This window comes from Dermacentor silvarum, chromosome 3 (genome assembly GCF_013339745.2).
Source record: "Dermacentor silvarum isolate Dsil-2018 chromosome 3, BIME_Dsil_1.4, whole genome shotgun sequence".
NCBI lineage: Eukaryota > Metazoa > Arthropoda > Arachnida > Ixodida > Ixodidae > Dermacentor > Dermacentor silvarum.
In genome coordinates this window covers 224010795-224029623 of record NC_051156.1, presented here as the reverse complement: position 1 = coordinate 224029623, position 18829 = coordinate 224010795, and the positions used below count along the sequence as shown (strand labels likewise).

The following is an 18829-nucleotide window of genomic DNA, read 5'->3' as shown; positions in this document are numbered from 1 at the left end:
TTGCGCCCAAAAGGCGAAGTAAGGATAGCAGCTTTATCGGCCGTATAAACTTGCAAACATTCGCTTACTAACTAAATTAACAAGCATGGTGTCACGTGCGCACAAGCAAACATGAACACATCTTGCTCGATGACCGTGGAAACTCTCCATCAAAACGCTGGAGTGACGAAGCACGGAGAGTGAATTGACCTTCGTGCTAGTACGCCTCTCACTTCAACGCGAGCTATAAGCAGCAGAAACACAGCGCGCGGCAGACTCTCCCCGTCGCAGATCGCTTTCAAGATAGGGCCAAGGAGATCGTATCGCCGAAGTGGATCGTCGCAGAGTACATCCTGCTTCGATCCACTGAAACCCTTCCGCTTTGCTTTGCTGGCAAAAATCCTCTCCTCCTGTTTGCGGCCGTCTTGCACGCAAGTTTCGTATTCTCCGAACAACCGTTATCCGTCCGTCTCCGCGCACGTGATCACTTTCCTTTTAAATGCAGCATCATGATGAACTCAACACTTTATGCTGATAGAGCAAACGCAGAAAACGAGAAGACAGATGGTAAACTAATGCTTAAGCACGTGTACTGCAGCGCACGTAAGAAGCTACGGCAGTAAGGTTCGAAGGGCATATGAGGCGGCCATTTTGAAATGCCGATGGCTATATGGTAACGCAGATTTAGGGTCGTACTCGATTCTAACGGGCACGCAATTTTTGGACCTGTTTTATTGGAAAAAAAAACACCGCATATCCACGGGGTGAATGATGATTAGTGGGCGAAGCTCCGGAGGGAATCATCGGTAAACCGTGAATCTTCCGTGTAATTCGCCCAGTCTCGCCGCACTAAATCGAACGATTGACTTCCACCAATGACACGCGCCATATGTGACGTCATTCCTATTTTATAACAGCGCCCTTCATTATAATTGCACCATCTCCCGCTTAAGGGGACGCTAGCACAAACGCGTTAGAAACGTGCAGTACTCTCTAGTAAGGGGGAGAGGCCACAGCGTCTTACGCAGCCGTTTACACATGCCGGAACGTGCACCGCGTTTGCCGACGCCATCACATGACTGCTGAGAGAGTATAACCCCCGTATTCATAAACGCTCCTCGACTTGAACCTTGACTTGCCACCGCCTTCAACGCGTTTCGAACGCGCTGCCCAAGGCGGTGGCAAGTCAAGTTCAAGTCGAGGAGCGTTTATGAATACGGGGGTAAGGCGGAGAGGCCACAGCGTCTTACACCAGCTTCTTACACGGGCCGCAACGCGCTAGCACAAACGCGTTAGAAACGCGCAGTCTTTCGTTAATGTTGGGTATTTATTGTCATCGTGGTGCGTGTGTCCATGTGCGCTTCGTGGCGTAGTGGTTAGCGCCGCGCGTTCGGAAGCGAGGGGTCCCTGGTTCGATTCCGCGCTACAGACACAACTTTCGGATGTTTTTTTTTTTTTTTTCATAAAAGTAGACGTGGCTACCTACTACTACTACATACTACAGAGGAGGGACAGACCCACACCCTAAGGAGCTTCGCCCCTAAAAAGTGCGCGTTAGATTCCAGTGAATACGGTAATTGAGAATGCCCTGAGCTACATTAACCGGGAAGACAAAACTGGTGTGAACACCCTGAGTGACATTGCCATAGCATACAATGCCTTGAAGTTAATATGCCATGGTAGAGAGTAGGGTGCCCCCACAAGACACATACATAAATATACCACAATACATATGAAGGTAAAAAATTAAAATGAGGTAAAAAACCTATCTTACAGAAGAGCCTGTGGCACCCTTATTCACATTATGTGGACAGCGGGTGCAAGGGACAAATCTGGACAAGTTGTACAACTTTGCTTCATCCAAATGCACTACTGTTAATGGCAGTGATCTCTTCTAAACTCATTGAATAGAATGAGAAAAACAGTTGAATTGGTGAATTGTAAACCTGTAAATGTACAAAAAAAGACAGCACATAATCATGAGTTGCCTTACGTCACCATTAAAAACGGGCAACACACACGTGCACCACGTCACGTTTTCTACTCCCTATGTCATAGGCAAGCTGAACAGAAGATTGCAATGTTCGTTTCACAGAAATGTTCAATGATAAAAATTCTGGAACGATGGCAGGATAAAAATGGTATGCGTGCACAGCATGCTTGAATTCAACATAAACAAAAATACACAAAGATACGGTAACGGTGACTTCCAAAAGGGCAGTGGTCAAGACAGGTGCCACACAATGCCTCAACGGAACACTGCATTGTCCGTGGGGACAATTTGTGTCCCAAATTTAGGAACAAGTGCTGCAAAATGCATGTCAAGAGTAACTATACTATTCTGCAATGCACAACCACAATTATGGTGTTGGAAACGCGGCTGGCTCACTGGGTTCTCTTGCAAAGTAATACAGTGTAGACCGCTTATAACGTAAGTCGCCAGAGTCGGGAATATCTGCACTGTAAGCGGTACCGCACTATAATCAAAATAACGATTTTCAAGCCCTGCACATATGCGAAACATGTAGACCAAGCAGCCGCGCGTATCCGAGAATCGGAGCGTGCGACTGGGAGTTTCGCATCCGTTTAAATTTACGAACGTTCAAAGGCTAATGGCCAAGTACGCACGATCTTCGCATGAAGCAGACAAAGTAATAATTTAAAGAAATATCTCAGTTTCCCCCGAAAGGCGAAGCATCAATTGCAATAGCAAATTAGTAGAGAGCTATAAGGAGTAGGGATAGTAGTTTTATCGGCTGCATAAACGTGACACATTCGCTTACTAACTGAAATAACAAGCGTGGTGTCAACGCGCACAAGCAAACATGAATAGACTCGATGACTGCAAACAACCACTGTCAAAACGCGGGCGTGGGGAAACGCGGCCGCCGCAGCGAGCGAAGGTTCGTGCGGTCTATCGCTTCAACAGAAACTGAGCGGCGTAAGCACAGCGCATACAAAGGTCAGAGCCGTGTGGAGATCGCTTGCAAGATACAGTGCGCGTGACAACACCGACAACCGGCACAGGCGCGAACGCATTTGTTGGCAGAGAAAAAGCCGCCCTCCCTCCTGTGCTGCCTTTCCGCTTTGCTCCTTTCGCGTGGGAGGTTGCGTCGCCAGTTCCCCTTGCGCCCGGTTGCAAGATACGCATTTGGTGCCGCAGCACAGTGTCGCCCCCCCCTCCCTACCATACCCCCCCCCCCCCCCCCCCCCCCGGCCTTTCGCGCGATGGAAATCGCGTATCTCTCCGCTTCGTGTTCGCTCTCCGTGAAGGTGCGCATCCCCCGCGCGCTTTCACTCGCATATACGGCGCGCAGCGATGATTTTATCGCCCTTGGACTCATGCTCCTCCTCCGCATCGCCCTCGCTGATCTCCTCTCCCATCGGTGGGCACACCTCGTCGAGAAGCGTGCTCGCTACCGCCCTTGTCGGCGAGATTTTCCCACGGAAGCCGCATTATAACCGGTATTTCGTCTCACGTGGCTGCACTGTAAGCGGTATGCGTATACATGAGTGCTATGGGAAAATTAACGGGAGTCTGAAAAGACCGTACTATATCCGGCCCTGCACCATAAGCGGTTACGTTACACGTGGTCTATACTGTATTTGCAGCACAGGGGCAGGTGGTCTACAAAAACCAATACAAGGGTGCATCACATGTCACTATTGTCACTGCCACTCCTCACTTCAGCCAACCAATGAGAGAGGTCCTTGGCAGTGGAACTTGGCTTGTATCCCTGCACTGCAAGACAAAATGAGCTGATCAGCCACAAAGCAATGCACTCCGGCGACACATGTCTCAGCCTTGCATCTTCTCAAAGGAGTGTTCACCAGATTTCTCAGTTTTTCTCCCTGCACACACACTAGCGTCATGAAAATGGCTATAAATACTGATGTGAAGACTTGAAAAGAGCAGGAGAGCTCTGAAGTCGACAGTTTGTGCCACAACGACAATGTCAGATGTGACACATTGCTAGCCACCGTACAGGTGTTCTAGCAGGTGGACGAATTGCTGGGCACACACGAAGTGGCCACGAGAGAGGCACTTCCCACACACACACAAACACGTGATTGTATATCCACACGCACAGACTGGTTTGAAGTACACAGCAGCTACTAAAATCAAAGTCTCGTTTTGCATGCACGCATTTTGAGATTATCAGCAGCTGCATCTGTTGCCCCACTTTCACTGTTGTTGTGGGGCCGCTTTTGTGCTACTTCCTCAGTCTCAGCATCGTCCAAGGGCAGTCGCCGTTTGTGGCTACCCGTTGTGGTGTCGTTCTCCTGTGTGCCTTCGTTGGCATCTTTCTCTTGCTCTGGGGGTTTGCATTCAGGCTCTGGCTTTGGCTCTTGGCTCGGTGCTTCCTGGGCATCTGCCCTCAATGAGGGAGGTGAAATTGATGGGTAGACTCGCTTGGGTGTCAAGATCACTACTCGTGGAAGGCCTCGCATTCCTTCCGGCTCGTCACTTTCCGGGTCACTGGTGGGAGACCTTGGTGGGCTCAGCTCTCGCTCTGCATAAAGATCATGTGTTATGTGTACGTTTGCAAGGTGTGGTCTTAAAACAGCATGTGCCACTACAAAATGATCCATTTGCCTAAATACTGTACCGCCAGTACTAAATAAAAGACATTTCCAGATTTCTTGCCTATTCAAGCATGGATAATGTAGAAATGCCTACCTAAAGAAAACCGATGGTTAAAGAGAACCGACAATTATGCTATGCATATAAGATCCATGCCGGCCCCAAATAAATGTACCTTTGTGCTCGGCAGATCTGGCCCGGTGTGCATGGTTCCCAGTAGGTTTTAACCGATGCACACTTCTTGACAGCTTTGCTAACAGCTCTGTGCACATTTCCTCTCGATATGCTTGTGCAGCACCTGGCCTGTGCAACTTCAGTCACTTATTGAGAACTTTGGACGCTTGCTGCATGTGCTGGTCACTGGCTGCAACATACCAGCTGGCTGCACCGCTAAATTTACATGACCGCCACATTCAAACGCAACATAAGTTGCAGGAACATTTGTGGGGAGCGTACGCTGCCATTCTCTCCCGTGTGCACTCAGGTGGACACGAGAGAGAGGCACTTTGCTCTCTCCCAGTTCTCGCTCGCTTCTCGCGATGCGCATACCCACGCAGGAAGAGGGGAAGTATCCGATGGACAAAGAGGATATTCCCCTCGCGAAAAGGTAAAAAGGTATAAAAGAGCGCGACCGAGAGACCTCCGGGGCTCTCTGACCTCGCTACACCTGACCTGCCCCTACGGATATACCTGCTGCAACCCGTGAGTGACCTCGCTTGCGTGACTTCCACACGCAACGAGGCAAGCCTATTCCTTATTAGAGTGGACTTCCCTCTGCAAGTTTGTCTTATTGCTCACAGCAATCAATGTTGTTGAATTGTCTCGCTTGTTGCCATTTATTCGCCTGAACCCTACGTAGCTGCGATTGCATGCGCTACGGGTGGGGAGTACGTCGGAACGACTGTGTGTGGCTAGATCCATATCTTGCCTTCAGCCTTAGCCTCACACAGAACGGACCCCCCCCCCCCACATTACAGAATGGCAACGCATCAGAGGGGAACATAATACATGGGAGTCAATGGCATGTAGGTCGAGACCATGAAAACACTATGTAGCAGCTAGGAAATGCAACAGCAAGGAACATATAAACTGAGTTACACTGTAGTACCAGAAGCAAATCAAATACTTTTCGAATAATGAACAGTTGTTTCCATAACCTAGAATGATGTTCACATCTTAGTATTCATAACATTAGCCAGTTTGTCATTACATTGCACATTATGAAGCGTAGTATATTAAAGCACAAACAGAGAATTGGGAACAAACAAGCAGTTTGTTCGCATGCACAGGAGTTTTCAGAGAGTACGGATGATCGCAGTATAGCTGATAAAGTCTGGCTCCCTGAGTGATTTAGCATCCTTCCAATATGTACGCAAGCTCTCGTGTTTTATGCTATGCCTACAGGGATGAAATATGTACTTTTGCCCTAATATATAGTCTGGTTACAAAATGTTGACGTTTTGAAATATTTATAAACTATTAGAAAAATATTCATATGTATGAATATTTGATTCTTTATGCAAAAGTTTCAACTATTCACGCACACACAGTACTAAACAGTTGGATTGAGGAATACAATGACACAGGACAGACACAAGACAAGTAATTTTTCCTGAGAGTGAATTACAAGTCTAGCAAGAAATGAGAACAATAAACCACAGGGAAGACAGATACTTATTAAAAATGGCAACCCCATATGTTGAATTAAAAGGAGCCAAATGCAAGCACAGTCATTTCTCATTGAGCACTGCAGAGGTTGCTTGCCAGCTAGTAGCTAGGGGTTGAAGACGAGTCAAAGAATGCGCCTTCAGGTAATGGGCAATACCATCCCTTTAGTGCAGAGGTTCTCAAATAGGTGTCCCCGAAGCCCGTGCCACAAATTGCGCTCCCGTCGAGTTCAATAGCAGATTGTGCAGCATGTCATATGTTTTGCAGAACCATGCAAGGTGAAAGCCTTGCATGGCTGCTGCTGCTACTACAACACTATACTGACCAACCATACAGCACTCGGCGCATACCGAGACCCCTTCCTCTTGGTAGTGTGGACGATATTGTTACGCTAATGTCTGGCATGACGCATGCTGCGTGCCATCGCAGTGTCCAGTTCCAAGTTACGAAGGTACAAAGATAGTTTCTTGAAGTTCGGATTTCCGGAAATTGACGGCAAGCCGCAATGGGTTTTGGTGTGGTGAAGTACTTGCACAAAACTCCCCGTGCCAACCGAGATACCCACTACCTCCGGACAAATCACCCAGCCTATCAACGCTGGCGCTGAACGCTATGCACGAAGGCCTCTTTTGTGGGCCGGCAAAACAAGGAGCTCGGCTTCATCGAACTGAACAAACAGAAATTGGATGACCCAAGATAAGTAAGGTCACATCGTTAGCCATTTTTAAAAGAGGATGCCAATTAACCTTCCTATATAATCGATCAGAGAATTGACGAGCTAACAAAAGTGAAGGGTCTTTTGACATGTCATTTGTGCATGCTAATAAGTAGTGTCCATTTCATGTTTGTCAATGCTCGCATTTGCTGCAGTATCGTACATCGTCCAGTCGTACAGTGTCGTCGGATGAGTGCCAGATTTCATCACTGTCACCTGATCCTACCGTCAGCAATTTTGTCTGCCGACACGCCCACTTCTCCATCGGTACAGAGCGCTATCACAAAGATGATTGCCCCGGACCTTCTGCCCTCCCAAGTAGACGACCTCCGTCATTTGCTCGTCACATACTCCGACATCTTCGACTTTGACAGCCGTCCCTTAGGTCAAACCTCTCTCGTCAAACATCGCATACATACTGGCGATGCGCCTCCGATTCACCGGCGACCTTATCGCGTGTCACCATCTGAGCGCCAAGTTATTCAACAAGAGGTTGACAAGATGCTTTCAAAAGGCATTATTGAGCCGTCCGCGAGTCCATGGGCTTCTCCTGTTGTCTTAGTTAAACAGAAAGACAACAGTTGGCGATTTTGCGTTGATTATCAGCATCTCAATAAGATCACCAAGAAGGATGTATATCCTTTTCCACGAATTGATGACGCTCTGGATTGCCCTCACAGTGCGACCTATTTTTCATCCATCGACCTGCGCTCTGGTTACTGGCAGATCACTGTGGATGACAGGGACCGTGAAAAGACAGCATTTGTTACAGCTGACGGCCTCTATCAGTTAAAAGTTATGCCATTTGGCTTGTGCAATGCCCCGGCCACACTCGAGCGAATGATGGACACGCTGTTGCACAGCTTTAAATGGCCTATCTGCCTGTGGTACCTGGACGACGTGATCGTGTTCTCCCCGACATTTGCCACTCTCCTCACACGTCTTTCATCCATCCTGTCGGTGTTTTGTGCGGCTTAATTCTTCAAAATGCCACTTCGGTCGCCGCCAAATTACCATCCTCGGGCATCTCGTCGATTCAACATGGCCTGTCAAGAAAGGACTGTTGTCCACTTCCCAAAGCTCCTCCAAATGCATACCACCTGCACACCTAATTACACACTGCCTTGGGGACACAGTAACCCTTTAACTTCTTTCTTGTATAACATTTGTATAATTTTTTTCAGCCAAATTTTTGGCACACACCATTATTAAAACACACACATCACAACATCACACATGCGATTTGCCCATTTACTCATGTAATGGTCACCTCACCTACAAATATAAAGAAGAAGGTTGATCACAAAGAAGCTTTCCACAGATGCACATGTAGGTTTTATGTCAACACAGAGCAAACTCAATGCTACTGAAAAGTTACTGTGTGTGCGTCTAAATTTCTTAGCTACGTAAGGTGGATCATCAATATGTTAGGTACACTCACCCCTGGGCCATATGCCTATCATGTCACCAACCAAACTGTAATTACCCACATGCACATAAAAAAACAACTACAGTGTAGACAGCTTATAACGTAAGTCGCCGGAGTCGTGATTATCTGCACTATAAGCGGTACCGCACTATAACCAAAACAACGATTTTCAAGCCCTGCACGTGTGCAAAAAATGTAGACCAAGCAGCCGCGCGTATCCGAGAATCGAAGCGTGCGACTGCGAGTTTTGCACCCGTTTAAATTTACGAACGTTGAAAGGTTAATGTCCAAGGATCCACGATCTTCGCATGAAGCAGAGAAAGTAATAATTTAAAAAAACAAACCTCAGTTTCGCCCGAAAGGCGAAGGATCAATTGCGATAGCAAATTAGTAGAGAGCTATAAGGAGTATGGACAGTAGTTTTATTGGCTGCATAAGCTTGACACATTCGCTTACTAACGGAATTAACAAGCGTAGTGTCAACGCGCACAAGCAAACATGAATAGACTCGATGACCGCAGACAACCACTGTCAAAACGCGGGCGTGGGGAAACGCGGCCGCCGCAGCGAGCAAAGGTTCGTGCGGTCTATCGCTTCAACGGAAACCGAGCGGCATAAGCACAGCACATACAATGGTCAGAGCCGCGTGAAGATCGCTTTCAAGATACGGTGCGCGCGACAGCACTGACAGCCGGCACAGGTGTGCACGCATTTGTTGGCAGAGTAGAAGCCCCCCCCCCTGTATTGCGTCGCCAGTTCCCCTTGCGTCCGATTGCAAAATATACATTTGGTGCCGCAGCACAGCGTCGCCCCCCCTCCCATACCCCAACAGCCTTTCGAGCGATGGAAGTCGCGTTTGCTCTCCAGTGTGCGTTCGCTCTCCGTGAAGGCGCACGTCCCCCGCACGCTTTCACTCGCACATACGGCGCGCGGCGGCGATTTTATCGCCCTTGGACTCATGCTCCACGTCTTAAGCTCCTCCTCCGCATCGCCCTCGTTGATCTCCTCTCCCATCGGTGGGCGCACCTTGTTGATAAGTGTGCTCGCTACCGCCCTTGTCGGCGAGATTTTCCCGCGGATTCCCCATTATAACCGGTATTTCGGCTCACGCAGGCTGCACTGTAAGCGGTATGCGTATACATGGAGTGCTATGGGAAAATTAACGGGAGTCTGAAAAGACCGTACTATATCCGGTCCTGCACTATAAGCGGTTACATTATAAGTGGTCTATACTGTATATCTGTGTTGCATTATGTATGTCACACAATGCATTCCCAGCCGTCACTATGGGTAGGCCGCAGGTGCAGCGCACGACAGAACAGGCTGCCATACTCGAACGTAAGTGCGAGCACACATACGGCCGATCCAGCGTATCGGCAACGGCAGAGCCTCTGACCGTCTACCACAGTGGTCACAAGACAATACTGTGCAAGCGTAGATTCGTCCGTGAAAGTGTGAGTGTCTATGTGTAATCAATGGCTACGTGATCTAAAATAAAGGCTATGCAACTTAACGAAATGTGTCTTCGTTCAACTTCAACGTTCTAAAAATACAATCCTAAACAAGCAATCAAATCATATATGCATCGCAACGGTTCGCTCTGCATGTCTTGGGTTCGTTGCATGGTTGTTTGCTTTGGACTTTGATTCTGTTTGCATGGGAGAAAGCTTCGCGTTCAACCATCTTGAAGAAAGGGACTACGATTTTTCTCCCCTTCTCGGTGCACAGTGCGTGCATGTAATTAAGGGATGCGTACTAGGCCCCAATAACGGTCTCATATACGGGACACGCATGGCGGGCTAAACGAGGGCTCAAATCGCCACAGCAACGTCAGAAACAGCCCTGAATGGCTGCCAATATGCTTATTAGACGTCTAGGTGCTCGTACTGTGACCAGAGACAGCATGTGAACGCCTGTATAATTAGGGAACGCATACTATGTCCCGTGACAGTGGAGCCTTCCCATTCTTGGTATGCTTCACCGTAATAAATTGTGTATGCTTCACCGAATAACGTGGCTGTATTCGCCGACCAGTCATGTTCTAATTATTTGAGGCAGACAAATTTTGAATTGGAATAACGGAAGTTTAGGCCAATAAAAATGCATGGGCGCCAGCCAGGACCTTCGATCGGGATCAAATTAACGGAAGTCTACTGTACTTTAGTGCATGCGCACCTCTTTTGGCTTGAGGGCACACCAGTGAGAAGACTAGGCATCTTAATTTGGACAATTGCAGCTAAACAAGTGCTTTTAGCAACAGTGATCTGCCGCTATGATCACAAGCCAGTAGGGCGACCCTGCCACACTATTTTATTGTGGAAATAGAAATAGATGCACAGTGAATATTTTACACACTGACCGTAAGAAATGTAAAGCAATGAACTTCTAGTGTGTGCTATTCAAACCACAAGTATGCGTCCTTACTGAAACGAAATGTTGTGGACATTATGCGCACAACCCAGTGCTTTCCAAAAACTAAATTGCTGTGTTGTTAAGATGTTCTTAGGCCTGAGTCTCTTACCGTCAGGAGCAAGGGAACCAGGCCTTGGTGATGGTGGTGCCTGTGGCTCTGGTGTTCGTAGTTCCTCCCTAGGCCGCAGCCGGTGAAGGAATCGCTGACGCAGAAGCACCTCATTGCGTGATGGACCCGCTGGGTCAAGCATCACTGTCACCACACTTGTATTGTCAGCACGGGTTCTGACGCGGCCCCAGCGGTACAGGGCTTCATCCACCAACATCTTGGAAGGGTTGGACACCTGATAATCTTGCTGCACACAGAAGATGAAGTGGGGCACGTGAATGTGATGTACGACAGAAATTCACACATGGCTGATGTTACACATGTGCCAACTAAGGGCCGTTTCTATTCAAGTGCAACAAAGAAAAAGCCAAACTAGTAATTCTACAGCAAATGAAAAAACTACTAAAGAGGGCTTTTCTGCCAGCAGATTCCCACCAACTGCTGAACACACAGCTATCACAAAACAACTGGTGTTGCACATTAGAGTAACATGCTTACAAGATAAAATATACGTTTCAGAGACTGCAAGTGATAGCAAACATATTTTGGGGACAAACATTCAACACATACAAATACAGTAGAACCTCGTTCATACGTTCTGAAAAAAAAAAAAAAAAACGAGAAAGAACTTATTAAACGGGAAAACACACAATCCGAAGTTGTTTCTGCCATATCATGTTGTACTATCAGTACTTGCCACGACATGCCACCAACCGAACTTCGTCACACACATCGTCACAGGGTGTTTCTGTCTGATGCAGCTGCGCCGCGCGCTGTGTTTCGATAGTTGGATTGAAATCCGATGAAGAATATCCCAAATTAGGCAAGATGCTCAAGATATAAAATTAAAGTAGGGATGCACTGCCTCCAAGTTTGCCATATAAACAACTGCCCTGAAAGTGCTAATAAAGAAGTTGATGGATTAATTTTTGTTAATTAGTCTTCTGAATTCACTCACATTATTGGAGGCAAAGTATGTCCACCTTGCCTCAGAACTCCTCTGCAAAAACAGCACCTTCGCTACGCTCATAGCCTTTCTATAAAAAAATCTGTGTATTCTAAAGAAAACCACCCTGTATGCACACGGGAACGCGTATGCTTCAGAATATCCCCGAGGATGAAATTACTTATCGCTTTTCATTTTCCCTATGGAGAGCCCTAAATTTCTTTAGATGTGAGACCTCATGCCTCCAAACGTAGAAAACACTTTCCTAGAATATTTCACATTACTATGTCATTCAAGGAGGCTATCCCCAATGTTTTAGTTGCGGTGTCTGAGACAAGAAGCAAGCTGAAGCAGAAGCTTTAATGCTGGAAGAGCACATGGCATAAATTTCCAAGATTTTCTTTTTACTACTATTCAAAGGAACCCTCCCGAGGATGTTCACACTTTCAGTGCAAGCTAGATGTTGCAGCTGTGTAGGGAAGGCTACCTGCTGTTGCGGCTGATGGCTAGAATTCTCAGGCTCACGGCTCCTTGCAGTTCATAATTTCAGGGCTTAATAATAGTCTGGCCTTTGTGTCCGAAACTTGCTCTGCGAACTGAGGTTTGCAGTAATGGAAAGCTCCAGATTAATTTTGACAAGTTCTTTTACATGTATTTTACATAAGTGCACGAGTGTTTCTGTGTTCCACATACATTACGACCTGCTTGCCATGGCCGAGATTTGATACCGCGACCCTGTGTTCTTCTCAGTGGCAGAATTCCACAGGAAAGTATGACACTGCTGCGGGTGGAATCCTTGATGAATTCCGCTTGTTGTTTACCATTTAAATTAAAGCTTACTACATATACTGTTCTGAAAGTCATTTTGAATAAATACAGCCAGGCACTATATGTGGAAAAAAGGTACGGTCCATTCGAGTACATACTCTTACCGCTCACTTAAAACATCAAAATTAAACCTCAAGTTAAAGAACTTTCTTACGAAGCTTGTAATTGTGCCCAGTATTCTTTTCTCTATCTCCATAACATCTAAAGGACTATAATTTTTCCTCAACTTGGTGGTAAACAACATGGTACACATTTTGCTTCACTTCTCATATGCATATTCAGTGTACACAACCTGCAAAACTAATACAGTAAAGAGAATAATTTAGATTGCCATCCCCATTGCTCCATCGCATAAACATTTGATCTGGAGGCATTAGGTCACACACCTGTTAATGAAGTCAAGCTCTGCAATCAGAGATCACCGCAAATCGAAAAGATGCAACTCAAGAGCACACCTATCTTAAGGCTGAATCTTGGCTCATCATTCGAAAATAAAAGAAAACAGTCAGGTATGGCCTTTCTGGTGTTCTTCATTCCAATATTATTTTGCGCTGCATATAGTCAATGAGGTACTTATGCCAGACGGCGGCTGTCTGTTTCATTTTGATTCAATACGAGGCAGACAGATGCCACGGAAGCCTTTCGCAAACTAAGTGAAAGGTGCTTCAATTTCTACCTGTGTGCTAGCATCAAACGCATCCACTATCGCAACACAGCAGCATTAGACTATTTTGCCATAGATATGTGCATTTAGCATGTGTGACACCACCGTCGGCGCACTCTCGCAGCCATCTCCGTTCATGCACAGTTTCGCGTGAGTTCACCTTAACCAGCATAATGTGTTGTTCCTATGGTTCAGCTGTTCCAGAAGAACTCTGTCCCTTTATACACATAGCTCTGGTGGCAATTCAAAATATAAGTGACATAGTGCCTAAAGCATTGCCAGTGAAAAGCCGACTCACCGAACCAGCCTGGGCAGCTTCGAGGAATGCATGCTCATTGTCACGCTCAGCCCGCTGCACCAACCGCACCGACTCGGTGATGTCCACCATGTTCCACAAGCCGTCTGAGGCCATGACAATGCAGCGGTCTCGGCGCGTGTCCAGCTTTACAACACTCACGTCTGGCTCTGGGCTCACCACAAATTTGCCTGCTGTGTAGTTATAGCTCCACAGGTCACCTGCAGCCACAGAAGAAAGAATTACCGTAGTTACTGCACTCAGCGTGGTGCCGAAAAGCAGCAGTTCAACGTGATGCTTGTCATAACGGCAGACGGCCGGAAGCAACTGCGAGGAAGAGCTGTTGTGGATCCACGATGTGAATGTATCAGCCCGCGACCTGGACGACAGGTCTGGTGGTTCCGATGCGGAGCGAAGTACATTGTTACGATTTGCAAATAGCATACATGCATTTTAACTGCAATGTTATCTAATGCATGTTTCAAATCATTATCGTCTTACTTTTCAATTTTTGATGTTTCGAAAATGTTCCCATAAAATTTACCCCGCAAAATAAACACCCCCCAACTTTGCTTCAGATTTTAGGGGGAAAAGGTGCGTTCATTATGCGAGTATATACAGTACTACCTGTGGGCAACCACTACACAAACTTCTAAGTAGAATTCCCCAGCGTCTTCACCAAAATTCCTTCTTGAAAGTTTATTCAATATAGAAAGAGAGTAGAATGAAAGGCAGCAGGGAGGTTAACTAGATTTTGTCCAGTTGACTACTCCACACATGGGGAGGGGAATGAGTGTGTGAATCGGACAAAGAGAAGACACAGGAGCTTATATAAATCATAGGCACTAGACAAGGTAAAGCAGTCGGGCACTCGGTTGCCTCCAGGTGCTTGAACAAGCTGCTTGAATTGCTGGCTGCCGGACACAAACTGTACTTTGCTCAAACTGTACAGTTCTCTGTAGCCTGCTCCCTTTACTAGTGCCATGGCTAGGCCCAGGACATATAAAACAGTGGCTTCAACTGCTGAAAACTATGTCAAACACAGGCATGAAGACATGACAGTTAAACCTGCAATCAGTGGTCAGGGCACACAGACACCATGCTATGACCAGAGTGCCTGTAGTCTACTATCATTTCTAGTGTGGTCAAGTTGATATCACACAACGATATCATGGTTGCATGATTTGCCATATGACATTTTATGGTTAAATAAAAGTGTGCAGTCCTCCTACATAAAGAAGCTGGATCAGTGGCCTGTAGAACATTGCGTCCATAATCAACTGTTCATAGTATGTGGGCTGGTCTGTGTCCCAGCACCTTGAGCACTTTCCTTTTATGGCACAGTTGCAATGTGCAGTTGAAATGCAGTGAAACAAAAGATAACGAAAGGTGCTCACCTAAAGACCTTGCCACTGCCAGAAAGGGGATCTTGTCGAAGTGGGTGCTCCTCCGAACAGGGCCGCGGTGACCAACAGAGGGGCGGTTCCAGACCACTCGGTCCACCCCAGACTTGTTCATGACAAGGCCACCTACACTATGGATGCGCTCCCTTTCCCTTGGGCTTTCAGGCTTGTGATCGTGCGTCAGGGGCTGCCCATACCAGTTCTCCCCATCTGCAAGCAACCAGTGGTGCAAGAACTCATTAGCGCACCATTCAAGGTGCCCTCCAATATTCGTATACTCATTCCTGTATTCACATTTGGGTGGGAGTGTACTGTCAACATCAAAAGCTTATGGGGCGAAGTTTATGCAAAAACGTTTATACTTCTGCAGCCTGCACTAGTAAGAATATGTTCTACTTCTTCACTGGCTGCAAGCAAAAAACTATGGGAATATAGCTTCCTTGGAACCCACATTATGTAAGCTTTTGGTGTAACATTATATAAAAAATTAAATTCAAATTAAATTCTGGGGTTTTACGTGACAAAACCAGTTTGCTTATGAGGCGCACAGTAGTGAGGAACTCCGGATTAATTTTGGCCACCTGGGGTTATTTATCCTGCACCCTATGCATGTTACACGTGCATTTTTGCATTTCACCCCCATTGAAATGCCGCGGCCAGCATTCGGTCCCGCACCCTTGGGCTTAGTAGTGCAACGCCTTAGCCACTACGCCTCCACAGTGGGTGTAACATTATGTATCTGTATGAAATATGAAAAATTATTGCAGTAAAACACTCCCTAGATGATGCTGTAATAGTTCCAGTATATAATAAAGATTTACAATGAGGCCTTACGAGGTACGCTTTAGAGCAAACAGAGCAGCAGCGGTTGTTAATGCTTCATGTCAGTCCTGTTACCACTCTTCAGTCAGATGCAAATCTTGAAAAGTTACCAAGCTTAGGAAACACAAACCAAATTGTGGGCCCTTCAAGCTCGTTTTGCATTCTTTTGTATGCATGGCCGTTTGAAAACCCCAATGCTTGAGTACCCTAATCTAAAGCTCTCTATCGCATTGAGGAGAAATTGGGGAAGGTAAACATTGTGCTCTTTACACCCACATTATTATTAAGCCCTTTTAAGAAGTTTCTGACGAAACATATTTATTGAAAGGCATTGCACACACTCCAGTCCTCAGTTTTGAAGAAAATATGTCGCCCTGTGTCACTACAGTGGCACATTTTCAACTCTATGTTACATCAAGCTAAAGTAAAAGGTTGCAGCTAATCAAGAACATTATTTCAATAATGCAACAGTGTTAGTGTGTGTCAGTGCATTTTGCATGCCAAAAGCAAGTGCACTGCAACACCACTTATTGCTGAAGGAGTGTCATTTGACAAGGTAATCATAAACTTACCCATGCTTTCACATCCAAGCACTATACGTGAATCTCCAACATGACCAATGTACAGCTTGCCCCTCCGAATGAAGGTGATGCTTGCGGTTGTGCCCGATGTACTTGGTAAACCTGACATCGTCTTGGGCCATTTGCCTGGTGCAGCGGCATGAATGAAACAGGAATTCGGGCAAATTAATTAGAAAGACTGAACTGCTCAAAAGGACTCCAAATGAAAGTATTCCAAACATTACAAAAAGAAAGCAGATCCTTTTTTCGTGTGTTAGCACTGGGCATTAGGAGTGTCAAAATGAAAAAAGTATTTGTGTGAAGTGCGGGAAATCGGTCACGTGGAACAGAGGGGATGGGAGAGCTTAGAAGAGTGCGTGTGTGTGTAATATAGTGCAACTGACAGTGGTCCAGAGCAGACCACCGTCAGTTTCACTTCGCTCCTCGAAGAGGCAGGACGTGTGTAGAGTGAGCTCCTGAAGACTTTGCAATGTGGAACGTGGTTTAAATCATGAATCCAGGACTTCAAAGAGGTGCGACGTAATGCCGACACATTTTTCTTGCATTTACCACTCAATCGCCACTGAATTTTTAAAGCATGGTGAAAGTCACCCTCATTTGCAGACCTCTCAGCGGTTTTCTGATAACTTGGGGCACTCCAAAAGGTTTAGATGGCTTCTAAACTTCGGATAAGCTGCTTTTTTTCCGTACCACTAGCCAGTTTACCCGAACAGAACTGCAGCACTGTCCGGAATTCTTGGCGCTCGGATGCTGATGAACGGTAACAGCTAATGGCAGTATCTCCATTCATAAAATTGCTGTCCTCCCCTCCTAACGCGGCACAAGTCACTAGAAGTTGTCAGGACATTGTGTATGGCAGTTGAGCGCGAAGAGGCGCCCACTTGCATTTAAGTTGCTACTGCAATCGTGCACGCATTCTACTGCTTTAGATTACACCAAAGTATAGCGTACCGGCAAGCAAGCAGAATTCGTTTTCTGCTTCAAGTGAAGCTTTCCTTTTCTGACGATTCCCAGTAAGATGACCGTGGAAACCTTGTAAGTTTCAAAGATGCACTATTTTTCGTTGCCGTTATAGCAAAGCCGACCGCACCGGTCGGGCCAGCAGAAAACAAGATCAGTAAAGCAGATACCGCGAAGGTAACTGCGGTATCCGAAACACTCGACTTCGTTACTCACGACGGGAAATCCCCTTCTCAACAAATACTAGGCCTATCGCTCAATGAGCGAGTTGCATCACGGGTAACGCCGCTGCCCGAGAAGCCGAACTCGCTTCCCGTGACCCAGCAGCGTCGGCAGCCCGTTCGTGTCTAATGGATGTGGCCGTGGACACGAGGAAAACACACTACCACGAAACACTCACCCACTTCCTTCCACATGCCAAGATGTGTTCTGAGGAAGCCGTGCTTGATGGCACGCAACACGTGTTCATCGTTATTTGACCAAAAGTCGCTTTGTTTCACGATAGCGTCGAGCAGATGCTCCTTGGCGTACAGTGCGGCTTCGCGACCGCCGTGACCGTCGAAGATGCCGAAGTAAGCATATTCCAGGTCTGTCTTGTCCTTGGTCTGCTGATAAGCGACGACGAAGGCATCTTCCATATATTTACGGCCACCCTGGTTACAGTGTCCGGTGACTCGCAGATTTAAACCTATCATCGCGGCGATCTCACTGCATAGGCACCTCCGTGATAGGCACACACCTTGCTTGACCACCACACGTTGCACTATCCTACTCAGAAAACTTGGCCGCCAAACCACTCATTCACTTGGCTTCAATGCTGATGCGGCCTGCCAGCCGCAGTCACGCCAGCTTCGCATAGCTTCGCACCGAATCCGATTGCACCACCGCGAGGCAGGCCGAGACAAGCTCCCACTACCGGCGCCCTCTCGCCTGTCATCCATTCTGCTACCATCGCCCTCGCGCGGCCACTGGCCCGCTGCAGCGGCGGCGGCGGCCGCTAACTGGCTAACTTGCTCGCCTTCGTCACTCACCTCCCCACTCTCTTACTCTCGCTCATTGCCCCCGTAAAGTCGGAGCATGATTGGCTTCAGTCTGCTGTGACGCAATCTCGCCGTTTTCCCGTTTTCCTCTGACGTTAGCCATACGTTAACAGAAACTAGTTGGTAGTAGGCATCTGAGAATATCGCAGTTATATTCAGATGAAAATGCTAAGAAAGGGTGGACAGACGGCATGTGAAAACAAGAAACGGGCGTGTGCTCACATGCCGGGCATGTTGACGACCGGAAAGAGAAGAGTTTCGGCTTCGATTGAAAATAATGGTAACCCTACTGTTCGCATCTGTTCGTCGGCCAGCGCTTCAGATTACGAGGAAAACTCGACCATACAAGTCGCTACTGGCTGAAAATCAAAGAAAGCAGCAAATTAAACAGCT

The 18829-nt window shown here is 47.0% G+C and overlaps 1 protein-coding gene across 1 annotated transcript; it reads right to left on the bottom strand.

Annotated features, from left to right (window-relative positions):
* Positions 1-3197: 3197 nt before the first annotated feature.
* Positions 3198-18356, bottom strand: LOC119446772 (protein phosphatase 1D). The gene is made up of 6 exons (XM_037711313.2): positions 17797-18356; positions 16428-16562; positions 15028-15243; positions 13634-13851; positions 10898-11144; positions 3198-4493 (listed from the first exon to the last, which is right to left on the bottom strand). Exons 1-6 carry the CDS (start codon positions 18089-18091, stop codon positions 4102-4104), a joined length of 1503 nt encoding a protein of 500 aa, XP_037567241.1. The 5' UTR covers positions 18092-18356; the 3' UTR covers positions 3198-4101.
* Between the last annotated feature and the right edge of the window lie 473 nt (positions 18357-18829).

Bases quoted from the DNA above. Each gene is read 5' to 3' on its own strand.
- LOC119446772 (XM_037711313.2), bottom strand. From the start codon at position 18,091: ATGATAGGTTTAAATCTGCGAGTCACCGGACACTGTAACCAGGGTGGC. The intron at 13,852-15,027 runs GTGAGCACCTTT...CTGTGGCTGCAG, and splicing joins GGCAGTGGCAAGGTCTTTAG to GTGACCTGTGGAGCTATAAC. The intron at 4,494-10,897 runs GTAAGAGACTCA...ATCTTTATGCAG, and splicing joins TGGTTCCCTTGCTCCTGACG to AGCGAGAGCTGAGCCCACCA.